The 19,054-nt window shown below is 63.4% G+C and overlaps 2 protein-coding genes across 4 annotated transcripts; both read left to right on the top strand.

Annotated features, from left to right (window-relative positions):
* Positions 1-842: 842 nt before the first annotated feature.
* TPGS1 (tubulin polyglutamylase complex subunit 1) lies at positions 843-7,610 on the top strand. The gene is made up of 2 exons (XM_061190970.1): positions 843-1,216; positions 6,841-7,610. The coding sequence occupies exons 1-2, from the start codon at positions 843-845 to the stop codon at positions 7,373-7,375; spliced, it is 909 nt and encodes a 302-aa protein (XP_061046953.1). The 3' UTR covers positions 7,376-7,610.
* Positions 7,611-12,577: 4,967 nt separating this feature from the next.
* CDC34 (cell division cycle 34, ubiqiutin conjugating enzyme) lies at positions 12,578-18,816 on the top strand. Of its 3 annotated transcripts, none has more exons than XM_061190969.1 (5): positions 12,578-12,911; positions 15,686-15,772; positions 15,861-15,958; positions 16,510-16,644; positions 18,310-18,816. In XM_061190969.1, the coding sequence occupies exons 1-5, from the start codon at positions 12,735-12,737 to the stop codon at positions 18,521-18,523; spliced, it is 711 nt and encodes a 236-aa protein (XP_061046952.1). In that variant the 5' UTR covers positions 12,578-12,734; the 3' UTR covers positions 18,524-18,816. The 3 variants fall into 3 exon arrangements, with proteins under 3 accessions (XP_061046952.1, XP_061046950.1, XP_061046951.1); XM_061190967.1 differs by having other exon boundaries at positions 17,563-18,816; XM_061190968.1 differs by lacking the exon at positions 18,310-18,816 and adding an exon at positions 17,534-17,783 and having other exon boundaries at positions 12,678-12,911.
* Positions 18,817-19,054: the final 238 nt, after the last annotated feature.

Genomic DNA, 19,054 nt, shown 5'->3' with positions numbered 1-19,054 from the left:
GGCAAAGACACAGAAGAGAGGTGGCTTGATAAGGGAAATTGCATCTCTTTTGGGGTGGCTGGAGGCTAAAGCGTGGGGAGAGGCGAGAGAGAGGCTGGAAATGATACCGGCAGATGAAGGGCTGTAGATGCCAGGGTCGTCAGCCTTCTGGAACCGAGGAGCTATGGGAGAGTTTAGCGCTATAGAGGATGCGGTGTGAGAAAGTTCCCTCTAGTGGTAAGGAAAGGTAACAGCCTGGGACGGGGAACTGGGGACCGTGGGTGGTCCACTCGCTCTGTGAACCCGTACAGCGGACTAGGAGCCGCGGAAGCGCAGACCAGACCCCTAACCCAGCCTGGTGGGGAGAGGGGGCCTTTCCCCACGAGGTGAGCTACAAACTCGCACGGAGATTGGGTTAGGCTGAAGGCCAGGCTGAGCACAAAGGCTCCGAGTTGAAAATCAGAAAAGGGGGCGGGAGCGGCGCTCAGTCCCGAAGTTGGGGTGGAACCATCCCGCCCACTCTCAGCAGGGCTTCCCTGGTAACCAATGAGACCGGTTGCTAGGGGACCATGCTAATGAAGGACTCGCCCACTACCAAGATGGCAAGCAATCCGGCTTCATACCAGAAACCAAGCCCTTCCTAGGGATCCATTTTGGAGTCTGGCAAAATTTAAGTTCCGGGCCTAAGCCAGGAAAGCCAACCAGCACACCTAAAGAGGAAAACGGAGAGAGAGTGAGTGCCAATGAGAACCTAAGGAAAACAGTGGCCTGCGCTGGTTATTTCCCAGAGTCTCCCCGCGGGAGCCGGGCGCCCTCTGCCCTCAACCAAAATGGCCGCCCCGGGTGACAGCGCACTGTGAAATATGGACGTCCTTCCGGTCCCGTTGCCCTCAGCAAAGATGGCGGCAGTGGAGAAGCGGCGGCTGGCTGTGGCCCAGGCGGCCAATTTCACAGGCAGCGGCCGGCCGGGGGTGTCCCGAGCAGCGGCGACGGCCGAGAGTGAGCAGGACTTCCTGCGGCAGGTCGGCGTGACGGAGATGCTGCGCGCGGCCCTGCTGAAGGTGCTGGAGGCGCGACCCGAGGAGCCCATCGCCTTCTTGGCGCACTACTTCGAGAACATGGGCCTGCGGTCTCCTGCAAACGGCGGCGCCGGGGAGCCCCCGGGCCAGCTCCTGCTGCAGCAGCAGCGCCTGGGCCGCGCGCTGTGGCACCTTCGCCTGGCTCACCACTCCCAGAGGTGCGGGGCTGGGCCGGGCCTGGGCGGGTAGGGGCCGCGGCCGGACTTCAACTCCCAGCGGGCTCCGCGCGGCTCCCCGCCCCCGGCGCCGGCTCTCGAGCGCGGGGCGTGGTGGGAACTGTAGTCCGCTCTGCCTGGCGCGGGAGGGGCGCGGATGGCGCCGGGCTGCAGGGCCCCGGAGGGGCCACCCGAGTGCTGGCGCCGGTAGCTCTGGCCGACTTGGGCTTGGTGATGCCTATTTGCAGGTGTTGAGGTCCCCCTTGCAGCCTACCTCACTTTTGAAAATCATGGAGCCCAGACAGGACTTGGCCAAGGTTGCAGAGCAAGTCCTCCGAGTCAGGTCTCTCTTAGCTGCCTCGTTCCCAGCGTGGTAGCATCCCCGTCCATTCAGCCAGAAAATGAATATTTACAGGGCTGGACCGTGGAGATAGAGAGCAATATAGGTCCCCCGCGGGCAGGAGAGACGTCCAGGAAGGGGCCTGCATGACACACAGGGAAAGGTGTTGCAGGCACGAGGCCACCGGGTGCACTGGCCTGGAGGCTGTGGGGCTGCAGTGTGCGACCCACGGGGGAGGGGAAGGCCGGGAGCCTTCGCAGGGCTGAAGCATGGAGGGGTGGAGGGGATGGCGCCTGCCCCCCCCACCCCCTTAGAAGCAGGTGAGGGAATGGTCCGTGTCAGGTGGATGGGGAGAAGCTGTTTGACTCGCAGCATCAACCAGACAGGGTGGGCGCTGGATGTGGGTGGGCTGGGTCTTGGATGGGGGTAGTCCCCAGAGAACCCAGGAAGGGGGAGGAAGCCAAGCAAGGGAACGTTTCAGCCTGACCCCAGCACCCGCCTCCCTGGGGGCAGCCCTCCCGAGAGAGTCAGGGTGCGGACCCCAAGCAGGGGAGCACAGAGAGGCTGGGAGGGAGCCGGATGTGGGAAGGGGTGTGGAGAACGGGCATCCCATTCGGAGCACCCGGTCTCCACCACAGGGGAAGGGCAAGCGGGTTGTCCAAAGTGACAGCCACAAAAGGGAATGGCCAGGGCCACCCCTGAGATGGGGACCTGGCGGGGAGCGGGCTGGTGGGCATCCATGGGTTCTGCTGGGTCTGCAGGGGGTTGTTCAGGAAGAGCCCCAGGTGGTCCATGAGATGGGAGGGCACTGGTTTGGGGGAAATTTCCAGAGTGGCTTGGGGACCGTTAAGTTGGGAGCTGGGAAAACCTCGAAGCAGGAAGGTGAACAGTTGGGTCGGCAGCTGAGACGTGTGACGGGGCCGGGTGGTTGTCACCTGGTGGCGGGGGGTGGTTGTGAAGGCCTCAGGGGAGCTGAGAAGAGCCCAGGACCCGATTCTGAGGAGCCACAGCCTCAGCGAACCCACAGGAAAGCGTGAGAAGGCAGAACAGACATGAAGGAGGGAACCAGAAGACAGGGAACCAGGACATCTTCCAAAGAGGAGAAGAGTCAGCGGCAGGGTCACCACGTGCAGTCGTTCAGGTCAAGCACTGCACAAGCCGTTCACTCCATAGACGTCACAGACGAGGACCTTTATGTGAAGGCTTTTTGCAGAGCTTTGCCTAATTTATGCAAAGGCACCTTGTGGGCTGGCGGCGGCCCTGCGTCCAATGGCCCTAGAGATGAGGGCTGAGAAGCGTCTGTTGGATTTAGAACCAAGGGGGCCATTTGAGTGTCCTGGGGCTGCTGTAACCAATTACCACAAACTTGGTGACTTAAAACAACAGAAATTTATTCTCCCACGGTTCTGGAGGCCAAAATCTGAAGTCCGGGGGCAGCAGGGCTGTGCTGTCTCTGGAGGCTATAGAGGAAGGTCCTTCCTGCCTCTTCCAGCTTCTGGAAGCTCCAAGCATCCTTGGCTTGTGGCCGCATCCTCGCAGCCTCTGCCTTGTCTTCCCATGGCTTCTCTTCTGTGTCACTCTCTCAAAAGGACACTTGGCATTGGATTTAAGGCTACCTCACCCCATCTCCAGATCCTGAACTAATTACATCTTTCAAAGACCCTATTTCCAAATCAGGTCACACTCCCAGGTTGTGGGCGGACGTGCACTTGGGGGGACGCTATTCACCATCCTGAAGGGGTGTTGGAGCGGTTCTCAGGAGGAGCAGAGGGCGAAGAGTGAGCAGGGTGAGCGGCCGGTGCTGCTGGTGCACCTGGTCTCCCCGAGGCGGGCTGCTGCTGAACTCAGAGATCCGTCCCCAGTCAGGAGCCCCATCACCTCGGCTGCCGGGTCAGAAGCAGAAGCCAGGCCAGGCGGGTCCCCCCGAGGCTGGGCAGCCTCGTCCCTATGCTGAGGGGTGGGCCAGGGAATCCCGGGGCTGCTCTTGCCGGCGACCTCAGCACGAAAGATCTGGGGAGAACTCAACCAAAATCCCCTCTGCTGTTGTCCCGAAATCACACGTGCTGGCTGCTAGGACTGGTGACGGCGGCACTGAGATTCCACCGGCGCTCAGAGCAAAAACACAGCAGACCCGGCATGGTGGCCCAGGGCCGCCTTCTAAGCCGCCACGAGCTAATAGGAACAGCAAGAGTGCCAACCGCTGCAGGGCCCCGTGGCCCCGGAGAACATGCAAAAGCACCAAAGGGTCTGAGCCAATCTCCTCAGCTCCGAGCATCCTCTGTGGGGTGTCCCGGGCTCTGTGGGGTGTGGAGCAGCCTCCCTGCCCCCACCCACTCGATACCAGGAGCCCTCCCCATTGTGACAAGCACAGACATCCTCAGACATCACCCAGTGTCCCCTGGGGGCAGAATCTCCCCAGACAAGACCCCCCAGATTATGGGATTCCACGGACCCCCCAGGAGACTACGTCCCATGACCATCTGACTTCTGAGGTCCTGGGATGCTGCACACATTTAAATACACACCTGAGTGGGAGGGAGGGGAGGTGACCCACAGACGCTGGGGGCCACCCTGGTTTACACCGCCTGACTCAGTGGGAATGTATGCAGGCATCTGGTGTGAGCAGGGAGAGGACCCAATTTCTTTCCAAACAATTAACCAGAGTCACTCCTCCTCAGCACTGCTAACACTGGGGTGGGGGTGGGGGGGCGCGGTCACTCTGTGTGGGGCCGTCCTGGGCCCTGCAAGTGTTGGGCAGCCTCCTGGGTCTCCACCCACCCAGTGGTGGCAACCATAACTGTCACCAGTGTCCCCTGGGGGCAGAGTCACCCCGTTGAGAGCCCCCGGTCTACCTCGGAAAGTCTCCGTGTCTCTGTGACAAGACCCATAAATAGGTTCTTTTTGAACAAATGCCCACGTGCTTTGCGAACTGCTCCGTGTGGGAGCTGACACAGGCGGAGCCTGAGGACCAGAGCCCAGGACGGCAGACGGTGTGGGTGCTCCCTCATGGCTGGGAGCCCCCCGGGAGGGCGGCCTCGAGATGGGGTGTGGCCTTCCTCTGGCTTCTTGCCTGACGCTCTCATCTCACTGGACCGGAACTGCCCCCCTGTGCATCTTCCTGCCCGCGACGCCCATGGTACACAGAACCTGGACAGCACTGAGTGGCAGCTGGTGACAGCTAATGACAGGCGCACGCGGGCCCCTGCCACACGCCAGGCACAAAATCTACCCTCTGTCCTCCCAAGAATCCTGAGACGCAAGGACTAGAACCCTTATTCTCCAGAGGAGGGAAGCAGGGCGCAGTGGCTAGATCCGGTGCAGGTCTGGGCCAGCCAGGAACAGCGCTGAGCGCACAGGGTGCTCAGGGGTCCCCGCACGCCGCCGCCTCCAGGGTGAGTGATTCAGCTCAAGACAACTAGTGGGTCGACCAGGTTCCTTGGGGAGGCATCAGGCAGAGCTGGGCGGATGGTGGACACTCAGGCCCCATCAGGACAAGCCGTCAGGCCACAGGGACACACCCAAAACCTCAGTGGCCTCACACAGCTGCTGCTGGGTTGGCAGGGGCTCTGCTCACTCAGGCTTGCGGGGAGTGGACCCTCCACGGGAAGTGGGCCATGCTCTCGTGGGGGTGGGGCAGCCTGCCTTCAAGACGCCCCCGAGATGCACTCCCCCCCCCCCCGTATTCACACCCTTGGGCAGCTGCCTGCGTTGCCACCCTGCCGGTTACTTGCTCCAGGGGCCAGCGCCGTGACCTTAGCACACTCACACTGCCCCGTGGGGAGAGGCCTCCGCAGGGAGCCTTCAGGGGACAGCAGCCCTGCCAGGGTCCTGGTTGCAGACTGAGCCGGGACCACCCAGCCAAGCTGCTCCCAGTTCCTGACTCAGGCTGCAACGTGATCTAGGTGTGGCGGTAACTGCCACGCGGCCACAGAGTTGACACGGGCATCATAACTGCCAGGTCCCCCGGACCCACTCGTCCTGGTGAAAGGAGTTGATAACAAAAGCTCCCGCAAGGGGTTATTGTGAGGCGGCAGCAGCTAACACGGTGCCAGTCCTGGGAACGGGAGCATGGCGCTGCGTCTGGCACCCACAGCGCTTCACGGAGTGATCTCACTGACCCTAAAGCGCCAGCACATCCTAAGGACCCAAGAAGTGAGAAGTGACTCCCAGATGGGCAAGACCCCAGGTCCTCCCCCCTCCCCTCTGGGCCTCGGTTCCTCCTCTGTAAAGGGCCTTGACCCACGGAGCTCACTGGGTGAGCATGTCCATCCCTGGGCCCTGCCCTGGGCACCTGCCGTGCTCCGGCCCAGCGTGGACCGGGCTCGCACCCACGCTGACCCGTACAGGTCCCACAGATAAGAGTGGAGCTGGGCTCCCAGAAAAGGCGAATGTGAGCCCTGGGGGTGCCCCTTCCTCTGTGGGACCCTTGGCCTGGCCGCTGCCCTGAGCCCCACTTCCCCTTTGCTTTAGTGGAGATGGAACTGGGCCTCGGCCGGCCGCCAGCTGTTGAGAGGAGGATGGGAATGAGACCCGGGTTATCTAGATGCCCAGGCTCACCCCAGCCCACTCACTTAACCACTTGTGAGGCTGCAGTGTGGCCAGGGCGCGTGGCGGGACCTCAGGGTCCTCATGGGGCAGGCGGTAAGTAGTGTCAGCGCCGTGGCTGGTCCCTGACTTGACCGTCGGGTCTGCTGTTGCAGCAGAAGGGCAGCATGTCTGGGTTGACGTGGCCACCTGCGGATAAATCTTTACCCACGAAGACAGGCGGCAGCGGGTTTGAGCCACAGTGTGGGTTACTGCCTCTGGGCCTGCAGGGGTGAAAAGAGGCAACCCAGGTTAAAAGGTAGGGATGTGTCCTGCCACAGTGACACCCCGTGGGCACACACATCATTGATGGAATGGAGAGTCCGTGGGTGGATGCCCATCGTCGGAGTCAGCAGCCGTTTCTGGGGCTCCTGGGCAGTGTTCTGGGCGCTGGGGCTGTAACAGTGACCAACAGATAAACTCCCTGACATAGGCCCCTGGGCTGAACTGGTGGGAGGGAGGGAACTCGTGAGGACACCACAAAGAGAAGTACAGGAAGGAGTTAGGGGGTCAAGGAGGGTCCCCCCCCATAAGGTGACATTGAGCAAAGGCTCAAAGCTGTGGGGAGATCTGGGGGAGGGTGCTCCAGGTCAGGGCGCAGCTGATGCAAAGGCCCTGAGGCTGGACGGGCCGGCGCGTTGGAGGAGGGGCCGGGGGGCAGGGGCGGGGCTCTGGCGCGGCCCGACGGCCCCTCCGCCCGCAGGACCGCCTTCAACAACAACGTCGGCGTGGCCTACGAGTGCCTGAGCGCCAGCGGGCGCAAGAAGAAGCCGGGGCTGGACGGGCGCACGTACAGCGAGCTGCTGAAGCGCATCTGCCGGGACGGGGAGGCCCCCGAGGAGGTGGTGGCGCCGCTGTTGCGCAAGATCCAGTGCCGGGACCACGAGGCAGTGCCGCTGGCCGTGTTCCGTGCGGGGATGCTCACCTGCTTCGTGCTGCTGGAGTTCGTGGCGCGCGCCGGCGCCCTCTACCGGCTGTTGGAGGACCCGGGCCTGGCCGTGGCTGACCGCCACGTGGGCCAGGCCGTGCTGGACACGCTGGAGGGGGCCCTGCAGGCCAGCGACGACACTGCGCCCGCGCGCTACCTGGAGGCCGGCTCGCGCCTGGGGCCCGACAGCCTGGCGCTGGCCATGGACCGCGCGCTGGTGGCCCGGCGGCCCAGCGCCCCCATGACCCGAGAGGAGTTCCTGGAAAAGGCGGCCGCCCTCTTTATCGCCAAGGTCAAGCCCGTGGGCTGAGCCCCTCCCTCGGCCGCCGCTTCCTCCACCCGGATACCTGGGGCCCTCGGGGTCCGGCTCACTGGGGCCAGGACTGGGGTGTCCCTGCATGCCAGGGGTGCAGGGAGCCCCCCTCACCCAGCTTCCCACCTGGAATGATGCCCGAGCGCCCTTCGGGGGGAGGCCAAGGGTCCCTTCCCGCCCGCCTGCCAAGGCCCCTCTCCTCAGCAGAAATAAAATTTGTTCCCCAGGCTGACCTGGTGTGTGTGTGTGTGTGCGCCCGTGTCCAGCCCCCAGCACGCTTCCCTGGAAACGCTCTCCACTTGGGCGCCCTCTGGCCAGCCCCAGCGGGTCCCACCACTGCCCAGAAATCCCAGGGAGCCCCTGGACTCAGCTTTATGAGAGCAGCGGGCATTGGGGCCTGGACGCACAGCCCCGAGACCTGGGAGGCATGGCTGGCCCCCAGCCTGCCCTCCACGAGCGCCCCGCCCCAGCAGTTCCTCCCTGGACCTCGGCTTCCCCAACCACCAAAGGGAGAGGTCAGCTGGGCAGGTAGTCATGATGGTGACGATAGAAACAGCTAACACATCTGAGACCTGACAATGTCTTGACTCACCGCCGCCCTATACGGAAGGTAATCCACTGCCCGCATTTGGCAGATGGGGAGACCAAGCCCGGAGGAGTGAAGGTCGCAGCACCAGCAAGGGGCCAGCAGGGATCCGAACCCGGGCCCGCACTCTGTAACCCAGAGCCACAGCGCCTTCACCACCGCCACGGGGCCCGTCCGGGATCCAGGCACACCCGTGAGTCACCAAGCACCCTGGGTGTTCCCCTTTCCGCCAGCAGGAGCACGTCCTGGACTGAGGATTCCGCAGGGAGCAGATTCCCAGCCCAGGACAGTTGCAGGCGGGTGACTTCACTCTCTTGGCCTCAGTTTTCTCCTCTGTTAAATGGGACCCAGGGCACCCCTATTTTGATTAAGGGAGATCACACAGGGACAGAATCTAAAGCCTTTTTCAAGCTACCAATGGCAGGGACCTCCCTAGCCTCCCATTTCCCAGCACCTGCCCTTGGCCGGTAATCGATAAACCAGTGAGTTGCGCTGTGTTTTCCAAAAGGAGCCACGGCTTCCTTTCTTTTCCCATTTGCTCCTCCTGAATCTCCCACCCCCCACCAAGGGGCAGGTAAGAGGTGGAATCTGCATCCCCTCTCCTTGCACTTGGTGGCTTTTGTGACAGTACTTGGCTTCCACGTCAGGGTCACGAAAGGCGGGTGCCGGCGGGGGACGCGGTGACCTGAGGAAGCACAGGCCACACAGAGGTTCCTGACTAGAGACTCCTGCTTTGCAGGTAAATGAATGAATGTTACTATTTCAAGCCACGAAGTTTGGGGGTCATTTGTTACATAACCAGAAGCTTCACAAAGGTGCCCCCTCTGTCAGCATTAGCTGTTACTGACACCGCACACAGGAAATGGGCCGGCATGTCAGCGGGCTGAGGCCCTTAGGGGGCTGGACGGCCTCGGGGAGCAAGCTGTGCTGAGGCCCCTGCGGCATGGAGCTCGCGGCCGGGCAGGGCATCCGCATGAAATGTGCAGTGCAGGTAGACTCATGGGCCCCAGCAGCCTCCGGTCAGCTCTGTGGTCCCCTGGGCTAGACAGTGTGTAGCAGGTGTCACTGGTGCCACCAGATCCCCTTCCCATCTGCCGAGGCTCACAGCTGCCCCACCAGAGACCAAGCCATGTGGCGCAGAAGGCCTCATCCCCCAATCTGGGGCAGGAGTGGCCAGAGACCACCAGGGGTCGTGGCCACTGAGTGACCACAGGGGGATCCAAGAGCTGGCCCGCTTGCCTCAGGGGACGCTAACTCACATTCCAGGGTCCCCCCCGGATCAGGCTGAGGCCAACTCCATCTGGGGTCACCTGCCCTGCCCCGCCACCTTCCCTCACTGCCAACCCTGAGTCACCATCACGCCTGGTCTTGGGTCCTGAAGTCCTGGTTTGACCTTTACAGGCACAGCCTGGGGAAGCTGAACTGTTCTGCTTATCTGACCTCACAGCAGTGTGGACGCTCGGACTCCCTGCCTTCCAAACCCCCCGCCCCCATAGTGTTCACTCCACAGCACCCCGAAGGCTCCTCCTCTTCCCCAGCTTCCCTGGGGGAAGGCGTCCTCCTACTGTGTCAGGGATCTGTCCTCTCCTCTCCTCATGCTTCCTCCTCACTTGGCATCTCATCCTGGCCATGGCTTCCATTACTGCCTGGTCACCAAGGAGTCTCAAATTCACGTCTCAGGCCCAGCCCTGCTCTGCTCCAGCCCTGGAGAGCCAACCACTTGCTGGGCGTCTCCTCAGGGACATCCCAAGGACATCCCAGGCCTGCCACATCCAGGACGGAGCCTCCGGTCAGCCCCCCTGACCCTGGGGCTCCTCTGGAGTCTGTGGTCTCTGAGGAAGCCCCCAGTCTACCCAGGACCAGGGCTCAGCCTGGATGCCTCCCCTGTCCCCTCAGCTGGCCCTTCTCTGCATCCTATAGGTTGCACATCATAGCTTCATCCTGCCTGCGCCTCCCCACACTGGTCCAGCCCTCATCCTCACTGCCCTGGGCAACCCCACCAGCCAGTAGGAGTGCTCCAGGCAACCTGGCCTCAGTGCTTGGTTCAGGAACAGCATGTGACTCCCAGCTGGCCAATGAGATGCAGCCCTGGGACTTTTTCTGGGGTGGCTGAGCTGGGAGGACCTGGGCTTGGATCCTGGAGCCATCTGGTCACCACAAGGCCTGTGAACAAAGTGAGCACTCAGGAAAGCTGAGCAGAGAGACTCCCCAGCTTCTTTCCTTGACTCTGTCCCCTCACTCTGCCCCAGGCACACCTCAGGCCTTTGCACGCGCTGTTCCCTTTCCCTGTAACACAGTTCCTCCAGACCCAAGGGGCTCACCCCATTCTGGTCCCCACTCAAATGCCACCTCCTGAGAGGCGCCTCCCCTGAGCCCCTATCCAAGATAACTCTCCTGCTCCACCCCCGTTGCTAATGCCTCACTATCCTTTATTTTTCTTCATAGCAATTATTGCTATCAGAAGTTGCTTACTTATTCAATAGCTTGCTTATGTCCTTTCTCCCTGTCTCCCCAAGGGGAGGGATTTTTACATATTTTATTCACTGCTGTACCCCCGGCACCTAGATTTGTCTGTGGAAGTCCATGAATTAATTAATCAATTTTCCAGAGGAAGACTCTGACGCTCATAGAAGCGAGGGTATTCAGTTCCTGTGGCTGTCATAACAAACCACCGCAAAAACAAAACAACACAAAACAAACAAACAAAAAAACCAAAAACCTCAGAAAACCCCACGACAACACAAGTTCATTATCTTACAATTCTACATTTGAGGACCATTTCCAAGTTCATGGCAGACCTAGATTTGAATTGAGGGCTCTTCTGTTGCATGTGATGGAAGGCTCAACTCAAACTGGCTTAATAAGAAAAGAAGTAATTTATTGACTTGCACCATTGCAAGGGGAGGCCAGGCATGGCTGGATCCAGGAGCACAAACAGGGTCTTCAGCACTTTCTCATCAGTTGGCTCAGCTTTCCTGAGCACCAACTTTGTTCACAGGCCTCGTGGTGACGAGACGGTCCTATAGCTCCAGGTCCAGGTTCTCCCAGCTCAGACGTCTCAGCAGCATCGTGTCCCCAGAAAAAGGCCAAGTCACATGCTGTTCCTGAACCAACCACTGCAGCCAGGGGGCCTAGGGTACTCTGATTGGAGGACCCATCCCTGCAGCCAGGGCTTGAGGATCAGTCCAACTGGAACCTTGCAGACTAAGAGTGGGAGACCCCATGGGAAAATGGAGGTGCTGTGGCCAGAAAATGGGTAGGTAGAAACCCCAGATGTCCACCACCTCAGGATATTTCAGAGCCTGAGGTGCAGGCTTTCCTGGGGGACAAGGCCTCATGTGGGACCAGCTGGAGGGGCCATAAACCTGGTACCACTCTTTACATTTCCAGGGCCGCCCCCACTCACCCAATAACTCCTGCAATAACTCCTGTGGGGTGTACGCAGGGAGACATCTTGGGAAACGTCTCTGGAAGAATCATAATTAATTCTAATTATTATTCATCAACAAGCTGCCACATGCCGAGGCTATGACACTGGTACTATGGGCAGAGAATGAGGGGCAGAGAATGAGGAACAGAGAACGCTTGGAACAGTGGACAAACAGGGGTGTGCAGCCCACTTTATAGATGACGGGCCCCTCCAGGTCCCTCGGGGTGCAGGGCAGAGCCCCCTTACTGATGAAGCTGCTGCTCTGCCCAGGGCTTTCTCAGACTCCGTCTTCCATCCCCACAGATGACATCTTGTTTTCCTTCCCCAGACGGGTTTACCTGCCTGTCCTCAGCGGGGACCAGCCCAGGGCCAGGTGTCGGGGCAGCCAGGGGAGGAAATTAGCTCAGCTCAGCCCGAGGTGTTGGTGCAACTGTTGGCTGCCCGGGTCACCTGCCAGCAAGGCCACCACAGGCCTCGAGTGCCACGCCCACCCTCGTGGGGCGCTGTCACCTGCGGACGTGCAGGGATGGAGGCCAAGCCCCATCCCAACTCTCCGACCCAGAGCTGTGTGGGTGTCCGGGCCCGGGGCGCAGACAGGTCAGCGCTCTGGCAGGGTCGGGGTGAAGCCCAGGGTGGGGTCAAAGGTCGGCCTGAGACGCGGGCACAGCCAGGGAGGGTCAGGGCTCTGGTCTGGGGTTCGGCCCGGACGGGTGCCGAGTCCACGCTGCAGAGGTGTGCCAAGTGGGGAGGGGGCTGCGAGCGGCGGGACCCTCCCGGCTCCAGCGCCCGGGGGTGGGGGGGGCCCGGCCCGGTCACAGGTGGGGAAACTGAGGCTCGGGACGGCTCCGCCCCGGCCCCGCCCTGCGACGGGACGTCACAAAAAGGCCCCAAAAGCGCGGCGGGCCGAGCCGGGCGGCGCAGCGCAGCCCTGCCCGCGGCCCCGCGCACAGGGGACCCGGGCACTCGTCCAAGCCAGGGCGGCAGCGGCGGCCTCCCCGGGTGTCGGAAGCGGCAAAGCGCCTGCGCGTGCGGCCCCCGGGTCCCGGCGGCGCACTCGGCGGCAGTGGTAGGGCTCGCTTCCCGGCGTGCCCCGCGGGCGGGCGCGCAGGCGCGGTCAGGGCGGGCGGAGCGCAGGCGCAGGCGCGGGCGGCGGGGGTGGGGCGCGGAGGCTGACGTGAGCGCCGGGCGGCGGTGCAGAGCTACTGGAGCGCCCGGCGGCTCCGGGCGGCGGTGGCGGCGCAGACGAAGAAGGCGGCCCCGGCCCCGGCCCCGGCCCGTCCCGCGCCCCCACGGCCCCGCGGCCCCAAGCGCCCCCGGCCCCGGGCCCGTCCGCCGCCGCCATGGCCCGGCCGCTGGTGCCCAGCTCGCAGAAGGCGCTGCTTCTGGAGCTCAAGGGGCTGCAGGAGGAGCCGGTGGAGGGCTTCCGGGTGACCCTGGTGGACGAGGGCGACCTGTACAACTGGGAGGTGGCCATCTTCGGGCCCCCCAACACCTACTACGAGGGCGGCTACTTCAAGGTGAGCGGCGGGGTCAGGGGGCAGCGACCCCCTCTTCCGGCTCCTCGGGGCCCTTCCCCCGCCTCTGCCCCCTGCCCCTGCCCGCTCCCTTGGCGGGACCCGTTCTCACTGTCTCTTCTCTTCACGGGGTTTCTTCTCTCTCTCTCTCCTCCTCGCGGGGCCCCCATCTTCTGTCCCTCCTCCTCTCGGGGCCCCCTCTCTCTGCCCCGCTGCCTGACCGCCTCTGGCGAGCTACGGGCCCTCGGTCAACTCCTCTGGCCTTAGGAGTCCCCGAGAAGCGCCTGTTCCCTTTAAGGCCGCTTCATGTCCCCAGAGGGGAGGCCCGGGACCCTCCCTGTTTCTCTGGGTGCGGGGCCCTTGCTTCCCCCAGCCCCTGGTGCCCGTCCCCCTCCTCCCGGCCCTGCCCGCTGCCCGGAGCGGACAAAGAGGCCTCCCCAGAACCAGCCAGCACTGTTGGGAGGGAGGGAGGCCCGCCGCCTGGGGGCTGGCTTGGCCACTGGCTCGGGTTCCAACAAAGGCCCGGATGGGGTTGGCAGCCGGGACCTGCTTGGAAAGCGGCCACCCTGGCCGATAGCAGGGGGCCCGGCCCGCTGGGCTTCATCCTGAGCTTTACGTAACCTGTTCTCTCCGGCCGTCGCTCCCACCCTCCGCCCTGTCCCCGGGAGCCACGCCACAGAGCCCACCCAGGTCCGGGCCTCAGAAGCTTAGGCTCTTCTGCGCCCCGGCTGGCCCTTCTCAGGTTCCTCTGAGCAGGCGGCTTCTTGGGCCCCATGTCGCCCGCCCTGGGTCGCTTGTGGGCGCTCTGTGAGCGGGGAGGTCAGGGCTGTCCCCGGGACCGGCTGTGTTTCTGACAAGTGTGACGAGGGCTCAGGCCAGAATCTGGACAGGATATGAGTCCACATGTGGCCTTGGAAGGACCCTTCCCAGATCAAAGGACTTTGCTCCTCGAGCCAGACGGACAAGGCAGGGGGTCTCCTTGTGAGAGAAGTGGAGCCTGGGCCCTCAGCTGGAACACCCCCATTGCTGCCTGCCAAGAGCCCAGCAACCAGGCTGGGAGGCCCGGGCGGGGGCGGGGTGGAGCTGGCACTGCCCGGACAGATGTCTGTGTTTGCACTTTTGGCTAACATTTTAGCCACGCCTGCTCAGTGGCCTGGAGGGGCCAGGCTGGCCTGCTGGGGTGATTCTTGAGTTGAGATTCCCTCGTTACTGGCGTGGGATGGGGGGATGAGCATGGACAGTCCTGGGCTGAGTTCTGATGTGGAATCCGTCTTCCCCGTGCAGGACACGGGTTGGGGGCTGGTCACCAAATGGTTTAACCAGCCCTCCTCCCCCAGCCTCTTTTGTCTGCATCTGGGAGCAGCTGGCTGTGAGGATAAGGGCCCCACTCAGAGCTGGAATAGCATGAGTCCCACCCTGAGGCCAGGCCAGGACTCTGAGCAAGGGTGCTGGACTGGAAAGAAGGGAAAGGACCTGGGTTTCTGGCTGTTGTCCACTGTTTGCAAGGGATTGTGGGTAGGACCTTCCAGGCTGGCTTTGGGGGGATGATCCTGTTATTCTAGAAACCTGGGCTGGGGAGGGGCGCTGCAAATCTGATCGCGTTCGCCGCGAGGGTCTGTCCTCAAGGAAGGCAGCGTGGGACCCACAGTGGTTCTGCCACCCTCAGATCCTCCTGTTCTGAGGTGGTTGGCTGGGGAGTGGGGGAAAGATGTGGAAATACAGGGGCTGGAAGTGCCCGGGGGGCACCATCGCTTTCCAGCACCTTCCTCTCAGCTCGCCCAGCCTCACCCACTCCTCCTAACAAGCCAGAGGGGCTCCGGGCAGCGTGTGCTGAGGGGTGCCCCAGAGACCTGGGTTGGGGAGCCCCTCCGCAGCTGCATTCTGTGTGCCCTCAGGCAAGGTACTCTCCTTCTCTGAGCTTCAGTTGGCACAGCGGTAAAGACATTTCTGGGACTTGATGGGTGTTTGGTGAGGGGAGGCCTGTCCCCCTACTCTGCTAAGGAGGCCTCAGCTGGTCTCTGCCTTCACTTAGAAACGCAGCCCTGGGCTTGGCGGGACCAAGGGGCAGGGTCTGAGGCCCGAGTTCCAGACTGACTTCAGGCCTCAGCATGTTCACTCCAGAACAGAGGGCCCTCCCCCGAGTGCCCCCAGCACCCCCTGCCCAAGAGGACGATTCTCTAAAGATGGGGGGGCCTGCAGCAGAGGTGTCCCACGTTGGCCCCGGGAGCCTAAGCACCATCAGGATCCCAGGACTGGGGCTTAAACAGGCGAGGCCGGGGCATAGCTCTCCCTCGCAGCCCTCCCCCCTCTGCCCGTGACCTTCCCGTTTGCCTTCCTGACCCCCCAGGACTGATACCTGCGGGCAAAGAGCCTGTCCGCCTGGTGCTGACTCATCTCCGCCCCCGGCGCCTGCCCAGTGGACACCCGTCTATTTTAATCCTCCCCACAGGCTGGAGACTGAGGCTGGAAGCCCAGCGCGGTGCTTGGGCACCCGGCTCCCGGGGCTGGGCCCACCACGCTCCCTGGGGCTAGGGCTCTGGTCCCCCCAGAGGCCTGGGCTGGGACGGGCCTGGAGCTGCTCCCCGGCGAGTGCCCACCCCCCACCCCCCGCCACCTACAGCAGGGCAGGGACCGGGGTCGTCAGCTCAGCTCGGTGACCCCGAAAAGCCCCCGGCCCGTGAGGGGCGCCGGAGACAGGCGAGTCCCAGGCTGACCGCTGTGTGTGGTCTTGGGCGGCCTGACCTGGCCCTGGCTGAGCCTCTGCTCTCCCCCACCAGGCGCGCCTCAAGTTCCCCATTGACTACCCCTACTCTCCGCCAGCCTTTCGCTTCCTGACCAAGATGTGGCACCCCAACATCTACGAGGTGAGCCTGCTCCTCCGGGGGGCGGGGTGGGGCGGGGGGCGTGTGGACGGGAGCCTCGTGGGTGCTGACCCCCCCCCGTGCCGCGCAGACTGGGGACGTGTGCATCTCCATCCTCCACCCCCCCGTCGATGACCCCCAGAGCGGGGAGCTGCCCTCGGAGCGGTGGAACCCCACGCAGAACGTCAGGTGAGGCGGTCGGCGTCGGGCAGGCCAGCCCTGTGGATGTGGACACGGGAGGACGCAGCTCCCTGCGGGGTGGCAGCGTCTGTGGGAGCCACCTCCCGCCAGAGCCCCCATCCCTGCCGGCCTCTCCCCCATTTCCTGCCATCCCTGCCCCACCCACCTTCAGGAACGGTCTCTGGGACTCCTGTGGCCGTGTCTGCCTGCCCCTGGGGTCCCCCCTCCTTCCTCGAGCCCCAGGGAGCGCAGCCCTTCCATCCCCCGGTGCTGTGCTCACCCTGAGCGGTCCGGGCACTCTCCTCCTCCCCAGGCTGGAGTGAGAATGAGTGGCACAGGGGATCCACTCCAGGCAGGATGCCCCAGGGAGGGGACAGGCCTGCTCCAGCGGAGGGAAGATGGTCCTGGCCTTGGCTGTCCACCCACGTCCCGTCCCAGGAGCCCGGCACGCAGCAGAGGGCAGGTGGAGGGTGGCGGACCGGGTCGGGGCATGAGGCTCCCGGGCGGGCAGCCCCTGGGCCGTGGACCGCCCCCACGCCGACTCCTGCTGCCTCCCCTAGGACCATCCTCCTGAGCGTCATCTCCCTCCTCAACGAACCCAACACCTTCTCACCGGCCAACGTGGACGCTTCCGTGATGTACAGGAAGTGGAAAGAAAGCAAAGGCAAGGACCGCGAATACACGGACATTATCCGGTGAGTGGGCCTGGGGCCTGGGGAGGCAGGGCGGCCCCTCCTGAGCCCTCCTCCTCTTGCCGGAAAAGCTGGGGTCTTTCTCTCGTGAAGCCTGTGGTCCACATGTGTACTGTCGTGTGGACGTGCCGTGTGTGTGTGCGTGTCGCGTGTGCGTGGCGTGTGGGTGCATGCACCTCACACAGAGATAAACACCCTGGTGTCCGCCAGGATCTAGCAGGGTCTTGCCACATCCTTCTGCTTTGACACTGAAAGGGCAGAGATCCCGCCGGTACCCCCCCATCCCCCATGTACGTGGACCCTGCGTGCTGGGCCGTGCGCGCGTGTGCGTGGCCACGTGCTTTTCCCCACGCAGTCTTCTCCGGGACCATGCTGTGCAGGGTGTTCCATCTTTTCACCTAACGGGAGTGAATTTTGCAATTTTGAAACTTGGAGTTATTTTCTAAAGGCAGCAAAGCCGTGTGGTATGAGCATGTTTAGGAAATAACTTCTCTTATGAAGAGTCAGTTTCTCCTGATTATAAAAGCAGCGCATCACTTAGGAGTTTGCCAGGGTGAACTTCTCTCATTCCCGTTGTTTTCTGTTTTTCCCCGTGAACAGGCAGGTGCCCGGCCTCGCAGGGGAGTCTGTGCGAAACATTCCCCAAGGGCCTGCGCTCTCTGCTCTGTTGTGTTCGTTGTGTCCCATGAGCTGCTCTAGGAATCCCTGGGGTTTGTGACTTGTTTCATGACAAACTAAACACTTCACTAAGTCTCCTCCAAAGAGGTTTTTAGTCTGTCATTTGCTTCTTAGAAAAGGGAGTAGGTTAGACACGTGTCTCCATGACGACCCAGCCCCCCCCAGGCCCAGCATTCACCCGGGGAAACAGGTCCTCGTCCTCACCCGCCTCCAGGCGCATGCTCACCCACCGTGTCCGCGCAGCTGTGGGGACCTGTGCCCGTGGGCCGGCCGCGCGACCCCATGGCAGGAGCTCCAGAAAGCCCACCGGCACTGTCGGGTGGTGGGACCCCAGGCGCAGCAGGTGCGGTCAGAGCTCCCGCCGGCTACCGTCAGTTGGATAAAGCTCCGGACGGAAAGCGCATGCTGGAGACACGGTGCTGGTGACAGGAAGACGCTCAAGTACAGAGAGGAGAGGACCTGGGACCCCAGCCTGGTGGGGATGTGCCGAGCGTCCCGCCATGGGCGCCTCCCAGTGGCTGGCCCTTCCCCTGGGGCTGCTGAGCAACCCCGCCCGCCCCACCCGCCACCCGCCACCCTCCACCCTGCCCCTCACCCACTGACCCAGCCCAGCGCCGTGGCTGCTCCCACTTCGCCTGACCTCAGCGGCCCTGAGGGCCGACCTGTGCTTCTCTTCCTGATGAGCCGACACCCTCCCTGTGTCTGCACAGCCGTCATCCTGGTTCAGAGCCCGCGTTCCACCCCCTCCCGCATGCGTGTGCTCGTGTCTGTGCGCACGTGTGTGAGCAGAGGCCCGTGCACGCGTGGGGGCCGTGAGCGGTTGGGCCCGTCTGCTCTGCCCCGCTGCCCCGCCCCCCCGCCCCGGCCATCCTGTCGCTGGCCCCCGTGGCCCGGCCGTCGCCCCGGTTGTCCTACTCTGTTTCACGGGAGCGAGCGCGGGGGCCCCGGGGCTGCCGGCCGCAATGAGGCAGACCCCGCTTCTCCCCGCAGGAAGCAGGTCCTGGGGACCAAGGTGGACGCGGAGCGGGACGGCGTGAAGGTGCCCACCACGCTGGCTGAGTACTGCGTGAAGACCAAGGCCCCAGCGCCCGACGAGGGCTCGGACCTCTTCTACGACGACTACTACGAGGACGCCGAGGTCGAGGCCGAGGCCGACAGCTGCTTCGGGGACGACGAGGATGACTCGGGCACCGAGGAGTGCTGACACCGCGTCTCCGCGAATAAACTTACAGATTTTACCTCAGCCGCCCACTCTCTGCCGCCGCCACTACCTCCGGACACTGCGTCCGCCCTGTCCCCTCCGCCTCCGGGGAGGCCGCTGCGCTCGCGGCCCCGCGTGGGCCGGACGCCGCTCGGGGACCCTGGCCCGCCTGCCCCACCCACCAGCTGGAGCCAGAGACTCGGGGTCCCGGCTTGAGAGCGGACAGATTGACTCGGGGTCACCTCTTCTCTCTGCTTGCGGTTGTTTGGAATCTAAATAAAGCGACTTTATGAGAAGCCCGAGGACCAACCTCTCCTTGGCCGTGAGGCCAACGGGGCCCAGGCGGGGACGCAGGCCCTGGTGCCATGCATGTGACCCGAGACAGGCGGCAGCCGCCCCTCCGAGCCTGGAAGCTCCCCAGGGGTCCCTGTCAGGTTTGCTGATTTGGGGGGAGGGGCCGCAGAGACCGGGGTCTGGCCAGGCGGGGGCCTGGGGTGCGTTCTTGGGGCTGAGGGGTGGCCCCAGGGGTCCAAA

The sequence above is a fragment of the Eubalaena glacialis genome, chromosome 4 (assembly GCF_028564815.1).
Source record: "Eubalaena glacialis isolate mEubGla1 chromosome 4, mEubGla1.1.hap2.+ XY, whole genome shotgun sequence".
NCBI classification, from domain to species: domain Eukaryota; kingdom Metazoa; phylum Chordata; class Mammalia; order Artiodactyla; family Balaenidae; genus Eubalaena; species Eubalaena glacialis.
The sequence above is the reverse complement of the archived record's forward strand: the minus strand, read 5'-3'. Positions and strand labels throughout refer to the sequence as shown.